General features: G+C 38.0%; 1 protein-coding gene across 1 annotated transcript in view; it reads left to right on the top strand.

Moving 5' to 3' along the window:
* Positions 1 to 12,024, top strand: part of ntng2b (netrin g2b) — a 299,057-nt gene that overhangs the window by 47,571 nt on the left and 239,462 nt on the right. The window contains exon 3 of the mRNA XM_062056803.1: positions 9,401 to 10,044. Coding sequence (XP_061912787.1) covers positions 9,401 to 10,044 — 644 coding nt within the window. The remainder of the gene's footprint in view (positions 1 to 9,400; positions 10,045 to 12,024) is intronic.

Raw genomic sequence — 12,024 nt, 5'->3', positions numbered from 1 at the left:
AATTCTAATATCACAATAAACACTTAAGAATAACCTCTAAAAATGAAGGTGCATGAATAAGGAATATGTAAGAAATGCTTAATTGGGTGTAACAAAATAGCACAAATTGTGAAAATGTAAACATAGAGAAACCTGAGAAGAACTTCTGCAGGTTTACAGCCAAGAAAGTTACAGCTCTGCTATAAAGAGTGAGCGCAACTGAGGTGGTTCGGTCTTTGGTCTGACTACGGTCCCTTTTTTTTTTTTTAAATCCCCAAAACTGCCATACTGTCGATATGACATTTTCTGTTTTATCCACAACTTCTTCATTTGTACTTTCTCTTTTCACTCCATGTCAAAGAATCAACCACGAGACAACAAGATGGCGCAGCCAAACTTGATAGAAATTTTTTTTTCAACTTAATTGGGATTCTTATTTGTAACGATTCTTCAATCAAAAATCGATTTAAAAAAATATATACATATTTTTTAAATCCGTCCTGTCTAGCCACACACACAAATCATATTGTTGATGTAGATCAGTGGTCCCCAACCACCGGGCCGCGGCCCGGTACCGGTCCAAGGACCGATTGGTACCGGGCCGCGGCCGCACAAGAAATAAAAAAAATATTTTATTTTTTATTTTTTAATTAAATCAACATAAAAAACACAATATATACATTAATATAAATATAAATCAATACAGTCTGCAGGGATACAGTCCGTAAGCACACATGATTGTATTTCTTTATGACCAAAAAAAAAAAAACTTTTTTTTTTTTTTTTTTACTACCCCCCCGGTCCGTGGGACAAATTTTCAAGCATTGACCGGTCCGCAAGTACAAAAAGGTTGGGGACCACTGATGTAGATGATCATATCTGCTGTACAGATTTACTCCGGAAAAGAGAAGTATTGGATACTTCTCTTGTTGCCTTATTTGTATTTGACTTTATTAAATGTGTGGGTAGAATTTTTTTCAACAAAAACAGTTTTCTTTTAAGTAATATAGACATTTATTAGATTTCTGTATCTATTTTACGGAGGAATGTACTTATTCATAGAACTGGCACACAATGTTATTAAAAAAGTATTGATTTTGAATCGAGAATCGTTTTAAATCGAGAATGAATTCCGAATCGAATCGTTACCCCCAAATCAAATCGTGTGGTGCCCAAAGATTCACAGCCCGAGTTGATACTGTTACCTGATTGGCTGTAAGTGCGTCACTCCCACTTCTTGCGTTGCTCGGTTACCAGAGACCAAGTGCCTTTGTTCATGCAACCAACCTTGCTTTGCAACTTCCTCTTTTCTTCCGACGTTTTATCGAACGCATTTTTTATTGATATTTATATCACTTTCTAGGCCAGCCTTATTAACAACGACCATAGCCCCTCGTAGGCCAATATATGAGTTACCAACGTGAGCGTTCTCAGTCTCTAAAAAGTGAGTAAAAGACCACCAAAAGTGCGTTCATCAGAATGATCATCTGAAGCGAGCGGACAGCGATCCCCGCCTCAGGTAATGACGTTATCAGACAAAGTAGCATGGCGGCCATGTTGCTCCAGCGTGCAACGAGATGGATCGTCTTGCAGATATCCCGCTCCTTCTCATGTATTATCCTTCTCAATCACATCTCAAACGCCCTCCCTCAGCATCTGCTTGTGTCGGGAGTGTGTTTCCAGTTTGCTGCTGTCGAAGTTAATCAGATGATCTACCAGCCAGGAGGGTTGTACTGTAAATTTAGCGTTTGATACAAAGACCGCTACCTTGGCTTGCTTACTTACTTTACGGCGAGAAGCGACGGTTGATAGTCGATTGAAAAAGAAAAAAAATATAAAGATTCAACTTTTTTTTTCCCCACAAGATTTATTCTCGCTAGCGTTGGTCTCAAAAGTGGTGAAACTGTCAGGCTCATTAGCAGGTTGGCGTGTTGGTGCGTGCATGCTAAAACAGACCCCCCTCCTGCGGCGTGCACGGCGGCCGTTCACTGAACACAACTAAACCACAAACGACATTCAACGTTGACGGGGGTTAGGAGATTCTTGCGCAATTTCTATTAAAACGTAACCTAGTTCTGTACGGCAAACAAGTCAAACAACTTGGACGTGATGTTCATTATCAGAAAAGACACCTATTTTTGCAAACAAACGCAAGTAAGGGTCTAATCTACTAAGATCCAAAATACTACGCGCTAAATAGCGTTTATGCAATTGCGTGTACTGTCCATTGGTGGCCGTGTTGCAGGTGATCTACAAAACCCAAAACCAGTGAAGTTGGCACGTAGTGTAAATGGTAAATAAAAACAGAATACAATGATTTGCAAATCCTTTTCAACTTATATTCAATTGAATAGACTGCAAAGACAAAATATTTAATGTTCAAACTGAGAAACCTTTTTTTTTTTTGCAAATAATCACTAACTTAGAATTTAATGGCAGCAAAACATTGCAAAACAAGTTTTAACTTGTACTTACAGATGTAGCGACAAACTGTACTGACTGACAGTGGTTTTCTGAAGTGTTCCTGAGCCCATGTGGTGATATCCTTTACATACTGATGTTGCTGTTTGATGCAGTATCGCCTGAGGGATCAAAGGTCACGGGTTGGTTTTCAGCTTTGCTGCTTACGTGCAGTGATTTCACCGGATTCTCTGAACCTTTTGATGATATTAAGGACCGCAGATGGTGAAATTCCTAAATTCCTTGCAATAGCTGGTTGAGAAATTTTGTTCTTAAACAATTTGCTCAGGCTTTTGTTCACAAAATGGTATTTACAGCATTTCATGGAAGCTGTTTTTATACTCAATCATGGCACCCATCTGTTCCCAATTAGCCTGTTCACCTGTGGGATGTTCCAAATATGTGTTTAATGAGCATTCCTCAAATTTCTCAGTCTTTTTTTGCCACTTGTGCCAGTTTTTTTGAAACATGTTGCAGGCATACAATTCCAAATGAACTAATATTCGCAAAAAATAACAACGTTTTCCAGTTTGAACGTTAAGTATCGTGTCTTTGCAGTCTATTCAATTGAATATAAGTTGAAAAGGATTTGCAAAGCATTGTATTCTCTTTTTATTTACGATTTACACAATGTGCCAACTTCGCTTGTTTTGGGTTTTGTACTAAGACTGCAAGACTACTAAGACACACTTGATAACATGTGCAAAAGTGGTGCAGACCGCCCTATTTAAATAAGGGTGTTGGATGTACTGCTAGGGGTGTCAAAAAAAATCGATTTCGAAATAATGACGATTCTTATTTGTAACAATTGTTTACCCAGAAGCAGGGGCGCCGAAAAGGGGGGGTAAAGGAGACGGATTCTAGGGGCCCATAATGGAGGGGGGCCCAGAGAGGCCACTAATGATGATGAAATTATAATACAGAAAAAATAATGACACTAAGTTATTAACTAACATATAATCACACACAGGGGCAGCACGGTGGACGAGGGGTTAGTGCGTCTGCCTCACAATACGAAGGTGCTGAGTAGTCTGGGGTTCAATTCCGGGCTCTAGATCTTTCTGTGTGGAGTTTGCATGTTCTCCCCGTGACTGCGTGGGTTCCGTCCGGGTACTCCGGCTTCCTCCCACCTCCAAAGACATGCACCTGGGGATAAGTTGATTGGCAACACTAAAATTGGCCCTAGTGTGTGAATGTGAGTGTGAATGTTGTCTGTCTATCTGTGTTGGCCCTGCGATGAGGTGGCGACTTGTCCAGGGTGTACCCCGCCTTCCGCCCGATTGTAGCTGAGATAGGCTCCAGCGCCCCCCGCGACCCCAGAGGGAATAAGCGGTAGAAAATGGATGGATGGATGGATATAATCACACATGTTTTATTTTCCATGTCCTGGTAACAATACCTTTATTTGTTTTGGAAGCATCAACACCTGCAGGGCCCTCCCTTCCCCCCCTCTATTTACGTAAAATGGTTCAGTCCGACTGGATCAGCTGCAGGTAGAGCACGGCGATTTGTCACAGACAGCGCCACAGCAGGCAAAACGGAGGAGACAGCAGTATGCCTCAAAAATCAGGCAGCCAAAAAAGAAAGGAAAAGAAAATAAGAGAGGAGAATGAGTTGAAGGGTCGACAATATGTCACCCAATAAAAAAAAAGGTGGGTTTGTTAGTTGTGGTGGAAAGTTATGCATATTAACTTTGTCCCTGTCTGTGGTAATAAGCTAGCTCACTTTTCTCACCATGTTAGCTCAAGAAAACTCTGGATTTTTACATTTTACTGCTATATTAGTTAAATAATCAATCCAGTCAAACATTTATCAAGCTGTTCTTATTCAATAATAGTTGCAAAAGGAAGCTTGACTCAGTCTGCAACGTTATATTATATATATATATTTACCATTGTTTCATATATTAAGTTCTACTTAAATTATGAGAAATCATATATGGCCATTTTGTATTCTGATGGTGTTTTTGTTTTTGGTGAGATTTTTTTCTCTCCACTAATTATAATTGCTATTTTTTCATGGAAGAGTTTATTTCTAATTTAAGAATCAGTGGTGCAGCAAATAAATGACTCAAAATGAATTCCATTGTATTCAGAGTGCTCAGTTCTTCCCCTATTGTACATTTCAACTGTGATGCTGTTCTTCTTTCAAAAATATGGTAATGATAGTCAAAAATACCATTAAAATGCATAACTGTATGTAAAATAGCATCAAAAAATGTTGCCGCTGTGTTGGGGGCCCTGTAAAGATTATTTTCATGGAGCCCAAAATCCCTAGCGGCGCCCCTGCCCAGCAGGCACAAGACATTAAAACAACATTGAGAACTTGTTGAATTAGGTCCTGACGTTGAGCAACTCCAACCTATCAATGGAACAACACACTTTTTGACGACGTTTAATCAATGTCTGGTTCTGATGTTCATTTGACCATTGAATTTTGGTCATTTTCCAACCGATTTTCTACAACATAAATACAACGTTGAAACAACACGCTTTTTTGACAACAATTGTGTAATGTCAGGTTGTGACGTTGATTTGACATTGAAATTTGGTAATTTCCCAACCAACAACGTGGATCCAAAGTTGTCTCAATTTACAAATACATCTTCTTTGCAACGTTGTTTCAAAGTCTGTTTTAAAGGACTTGTATGTCTAATCAACGTTGTATTCATTGTCATTTATTTTTATGCATATATACAAGCCATATACAGTTGACACTTTCATTGTTTTTTTTGTTTCTTATTAATGTCTTGTGCTTGCTGGGAATCAATAAAAAAAACAAAAAAAAACAAATTGTTTTAATCTGTCCTGTCCAGCCTCTCAGGCAAATCATATTGTTGATGTAGATGATCATATCTATTATTTACCTTGAATTGATTAACGTGGACCCCAACTTAAACAAGTTGAAAAACGTATTCGGGTGTTACCATTTAGTGGTCAATTGTACGGAATATGTACTGTACTGTGCAATCTACTAATAAAAGTTTCAATGAATCAATCAATCAATCTGCTGTACAGATTTACTTTAGAAAAGTGTGGAATACTTCCATATCCTTATTTGTATTTGACTTTATTAAATGTTTGGGTAGAATTTTTTCTTTAAACAAAACCAGTTTTCTTTTAAGTAATATAGAAATGTATTAGAGCTGTTATGTATTCCTGTTTATTTATTTTATGAAGGAATGTAGTGTATCATAGAACTGGCAACCAATATTATTAAAAGAAGTATTAATTTTAAATCGAGAATCGTTTTGAATTGAGAATCTATTCTGAATTGAATCGTTACCCCCAGGGGCGTCACTAGCTTTTAAGGACAGGGGGGGCTTAGCCCCCAGGAGATGCAGGATGCGAGCGAACGTAGCGCACGAGCACAAAACTTCACAAACGGCTAACAAAGACTTAGAAATTATTCTTTGTTATTATTATTATTTCAGTCGGTTTAGTTTCAATCTGTGTTCAGTACAACAACAAACATGGGTTTGCACAGTGACATTTTGTTTACAGCATCAACAAGAAACAATTACTTGCATGATCCTTCAAGATACACTGAAACACAATGAAAGTCGTGGCATTAGCCTCTATGTTATTCATTCACAACATAGAGGCTAATGCCACAACTTTCGCTCACAATACAATAATTGTTTGTTCCCAAATATTTTGAAGTTGCACAGATTACATTTTGGGCACATATGTGACTAAAATGGTTGTAAATTCAAGCCCTGGAAATATTACTTAATTACTTGAATTAAAGTAATATCTGGATCGGGATAATTTGGCTTGTATATATGTATATATATATATATATATATATATATATATATATATATATATATATATATATATATATATATATATATATATATATATATATATATATATATATATATATATATATATATATTATGGCAAGCCGTTAAGAAAATTAAATATATATGGAAGTATGAATAGAAATGAATAGTATTTATTCATTTTACATTTTATATTAAATGTCTTGGTTTTTCCACCCTCTGAAAATCCTATGAAATGTTTAACAAGCCATCCTATAATAATACAACAGCTATTAATGTAACAATACAATAAAACAAATATATTTAATGATGTTGTTTTCATTATTTTAACAATAGGCTAATGTATATTACTTTATATAGATTCTACAAGAAACACAAAACTTAAAAACAAAATTATTTACAATTGCAGACACAAGGTTCTTGTTCTGCAGTGCTGTGTGCTAATGTGCTTCGTACACCTACAGGACCGCAAGCAAGGTCGCAGAGAAAATGCGGACTGGATTTTGAGTGATGTGGGCATTTTCTATATGAACAAGTGGAATGGATTGGATACCGACGCACTAAAGGGGCTCTCTACCTTACACTATGAAGTGAGGGGAAACTGAGTGAATAATGAAAGGTTATATGATTATTTATTTAAACTCATATTCGGGCCACTTTATAATGAATATGTCGGCATGTATTTGTAAAAAAAAATATATATATATTTTTTTTTAACACCAAATTATTTAGGGGGTGGGGGGCTTAAGAACATTTTAGGGGGGCTTGAGCCCCCGTAAAATAGGCCTAACAACGCCAATGGTTACCCCCAAGAATCGAATCAAATCGAATCAAATTGCGTAGTGCCTAAAGATTCCCAGCCCAATGTTTTGCTATGTTTTGAAACATGCGGCAGACAACTAAAGTCCATTCCTCTTTTTCTGAACGTTTTAAAAGCAATCCTGCAATGCCATCTGCAAGGGAACCCACTTATTAGCGCTGAGGAAACGCTGGCACTAACTGCGAGTGTGCTCTGGAATAATAAAAAATATAGGAGATATGTCAATAATATATCTTGTGTATGAAAAAACAAATGCCTTTAAAAGACACCGCGTCTGCTGTCTCCAAATCAGTCCAAAAGGGGACCTATTATGCAAAACCAACTTTTCTTGCCTATTGGTACCTTTTTTTATGTCTTTGGGATCTGCAGAAGTTCCAACATTTTGACATTTAAACAATGAAGGCATCGCGGAGATATTTATAAATCAAACTTCCTCCAAACGAGCCAAATATAGCAAATTGGTGACGTTTTTCCAAAGTGATGTCACCTGGTGATGATGTCACCTGATGATAATTAGATTTACCCAAAGTGCTTTGCGCGAGTCCGCCATTGTAGTCCAATGCTGTAGTCAATAAGCTACTTATTTTACACATGCATTCTCTGCTGTTGCCATTTCTAATACATATAGTGTATAGGTGTAACTTATATCTTGTCAGTAGACTCGCTATGGAACGGCAAAAACTACAACAAAGATGGCAGGGAGAAGACACTGTTGAGCCACAAAACGGCGCATTCTGAAGTCAGAAACCGTCTCTAAGATGGTCTGTAAAACATAATCCATGCTACATTTTGACCAAAGAATCGAAGTAAATCAGAAACATTTATACGGGTAGATATGTCATGGATTACATAACAAAACATCTTTGACAATCAAAACATGATCGGTATTAATGGTAGTGTAGCACCTCTCCCCTGAATGTGAGTGCTCCAAATTCTGTATTCCTACAAAATAAAAAATCTTTCAAGACACCAACGTTCTACGGGTAATTTTTTTTAAATTGTCATTAAAAGCATTTTTATCTTCATTTTGAGCTGTTTAAAAAAAAAACAATGTTTGAAAAACATTTAATTCAAGCAAACTAATTGTCCAGTCGTGGTCATAAAAACTTGAAACAATTATCTGTTAAGGGCAGTGATTGTCAAACTGTGGTACGTGCCAAAAAAGTCTGTAAATATGTACTGTATATGGAGTATCATCGTGGATGATGTCCGTGCATTGTGTGTAATCTTACAGTGGCCAAAAATATGAAATACACTTGTCTACCTTGTTTTTAATGAATACTTGTGTCTACTATGCTACTGTATTTTAATGTTGGTCATTATGGTGGAGACAAGTGTTTTCTGAGATGCTACTTGGTGAAAAAAGTTTGAGGATAACTGGTACACTTATTAATGACGAAAACATTTTATATTTATCTGTGATTAATCTTGATTTAAAACTTTAATCGTTTGACAGCCCGAGTTTTAGATCAGGCCCCTAATGTTTTACAATTAATATCATGTTTTTGTACAATAGCAGTAGTTTTTAGTGTTTTCCGCTGGCAGCACTGATAAATAAGAGTAAAAGGATACTAACATGCACGCAAGGAATGAGGACGAGTGGAATGAGAGAGAAAAGAGGAGGGTTATTTTAAGACACTCCATCAGGAGCTTGTTAAGAGGGACGCCGTACGATCCAGAAAGAATATTGCATTTGAAGTAGGAAGAGCATAACATCAGCCATAAAATGTAATCAGGTACGACTGGCGCAGAGAAGGCTGGACAGAGACCGGTGGAAAATTAGATATTTTTTTTAATCGGGTAAAAGTATCAGTCGAGTCTAGCGCGGATCCGAGTGTGTGATAATGATGCGGGCTGGTCCTTCTCCAAATGTAATCAGTGACAAATGATTAACCCAGTCAGACAAATCATGTCAATTACAAAATCCCTATCCAGACAATGAATGAGTAACTAAACGTTGGAGATGATAATCGCCCACTCTCAGTCTGATTACTGTGCCGGGAGGGGGTTAATGATCATTATGACTGCGATACCATCTTAACGACACTCAAGCTGAAATTTTGTGCACAAATTACGCAGCGGGAGAGACGGCTGCGAGGATCTCTGGGATTTCTTTGTGCAAATATTTAACTTGCGCGGCGATGTAAATGTCAGACAACTGGCTTACAGCGCGGAGCTAGATCTATTTCAGCCAAATATCCGCCGGGGTCGGACTATGAGACGCCGACAAAGCTGCACTGGGGCACCATGGGACCTGGACTTTTAGGAACCATCAGAGAGGGCAATTTAGCTGGCGGGCCTTCAATAGATGTCACAATTGAGATTTGAATGGAATGTTTTGCTTTTTCTTACAGGAGAACCCGTATCTGTGCAGTGATGAGTGTGATGCCTCAAACCCAGACTTGGCACACCCTCCTCAGCTGATGCAGGACCGCGAACGCAACGGTCTGATAACCTACTGGCAGACGGTCACATGGCGTCGCCACCCGGAGCCATTGCTGGCCAACATCTCTATGTCGTGGAATAAGAGCTTGGAGCTCAGCGACGACATCCAGGTCACCTTCGAGTACGGCCGGCCCACCATCATGGTCCTGGATAAATCCATGGACAACGGGCGCTCTTGGCAGCCGTACCAGTACTTCGCCGACGACTGCCTCGACACCTTCAACATGCCACCGAAGCGCGTGAGCGACCTCTCGCCCGCCAACGTTACCCGGGTCATCTGCACCGAGCAATACTCGCGCTGGGTCGGCTCCAAGAACGACAAGAACGTCAAGTTCGAGGTGCAGGCGCGCTTCGCCGTGTTCGCCGGCCCGCGGCGGCAGAACATGGACAGCCTGTACACGCGCATGGAGAGTATGAAGGGACTGAGGGACTTCTTCACCTTCACCGACCTCAGACTTAGGCTTCTCAGGCCCGCCCTGGGGGGCACGTACGTACAGAGGGACAACCTGCTCAAGTACTTCTACGCCATCTCCAACATCGAGGTACCTGCCAGGTGAGGCTCAAGTGCTGGTCTGATTCCAAAACACGTCCACTTATCTGTGTCAGTAAATGCAAGAAAGAAGCTTTTTTGGGGTTCAAAGAGAACAAAAAGAGAGTAACTTTGGTTCTTACCTATTACTTACCTGATGTTGTGTCTAATCATAATATGACCCCTTTAAAAGAAACTCTAGTCCAGGGGTGTCCAAACTTTTTGACCTGGGCGCCACATTGGGCTAAACAAATTGGGTCGAGGGCCCGAAAGCATGTAAAACCTAATATATATATATACACACTACCGTTCAAAAGTTTGGGGTCACATTGAAATGTCCTTATTTTTGAAGGAAAAGCACTGTACTTTTCAATGAAGATAACTTTAAACTAGTCTTAACTTTAAAGAAATACACTCTATACATTGCTAATGTGGTAAATGACTATTCTAGCTGCAAATGTCTGGTTTTTGGCGCAATATCTACATAGGTGTATAGAGGTCCATTTCCAGCAACTATCACTCCAGTGTTCTAATGGTACAATGTGTTTGCTCATTGGCTCAGAAGGCTAATTGATGATTAGTGCAATCATGTTCACACATCTGAAAACAGTTTAGCTCGTTACAGAAGCTACAAAACTGACCTTCCTTTGAGCAGATTGAGTTTCTGGAGCATCACATTTGTGGGGTCAATTAAACGCTCAAAATGGCCAGAAAAAGAGAACTTTCATCTGAAACTCGACAGTCTATTCTTGTTCTTAGAAATGAAGGCTATTCCACAAAATTGTTTGGGTGACCCCAAACTTTTAAACGGTAGTGTATATATATATATATATATATATATATATATATATATATATATATAAATATATATATATATATATATATATATATATATATATATATATATATATATATATATATATATATATATAAATATATATATATATATATATATATATATATATATATATATATATATATATATATATATATATATATATATATATATATATATATATATTAATATAACGGATATACAATAATCATGAAAAACTGGATATTAAGAGTATGTGAAAGTTTGACTCCTAACTTATTTACTTCCGTGACGACCTCCTTAAAGTTGCGTAATCAATCAGAAATATCAAGCAGCTAAATTGCGCAAACATGCATAAATGTAGAGAGTGTTTTGCATTTTCCCTATCATTTAAATGGGTATAATTTAGAATTTTTTAAAGTGCATGGACATTTTTTATATTTACAAAGTTCAGTGAGCAGGTTGTGTTACATGTCATCTTGACATTTTGTGTTGGTTGGATTTTTTTTTTAACCATGACTAGGTAAGGTTGTTTGCATTGGGTCATATAAGTAAATGTTGCACATTAGTTCTTTCAGTGCATAAGTGAGCGTCATTTACCTAAATTGCTTACATTGTCCCTGTGATGGTGACAACATGGCAGCATCTAAGGCAGTTTTTTTATATTGAATGCAATCTCCCTGCAGGCAAGATCCCATATTTAACTTATGAAGTTTACCGTAGTTTGGACACCTCTGCTCTCCTAGTATGGATCAAATTTAGTCAAGCGTGAACGCATTCCACCGAATCCAGGACCGAAGCAAACATGCAGATTGTTTGCTTGTGAGTTGAATCCAGTGCTGAGTGAGGCAAGTAAACCCTGACCGCACCAACGGACCAAAACAACAGATTCGACCAAATGTGAGCAAAACCAACATAAAACTGCCTGAAAAACACCAAGTCAATTGTCAGCCCAGAAGCGTAAATACAGTAATTAAACATTAGGAGTGTCCTGATACAACTTTTTCATTTCCGATTCGATATCGATTTTGGAGTTTTAGCATATTAGCTGATACCGATACTGATCTGACACAAATCAAACATACTTTTATCATTTTGTAGTGTGAAATGTTAAAAAAATGTTTGATCAAGTGAAATGACTCAAACAGAGAACAACGGTAGGTATGAAAAACACTAACCTATTTATAATT

The sequence above is a fragment of the Entelurus aequoreus genome, linkage group LG08 (genome assembly GCF_033978785.1).
Source record: "Entelurus aequoreus isolate RoL-2023_Sb linkage group LG08, RoL_Eaeq_v1.1, whole genome shotgun sequence".
Lineage (NCBI taxonomy): Eukaryota > Metazoa > Chordata > Actinopteri > Syngnathiformes > Syngnathidae > Entelurus > Entelurus aequoreus.
Note: the sequence above shows the minus strand (reverse complement) of the source record. Positions and strands in the feature narration are given on the sequence as shown.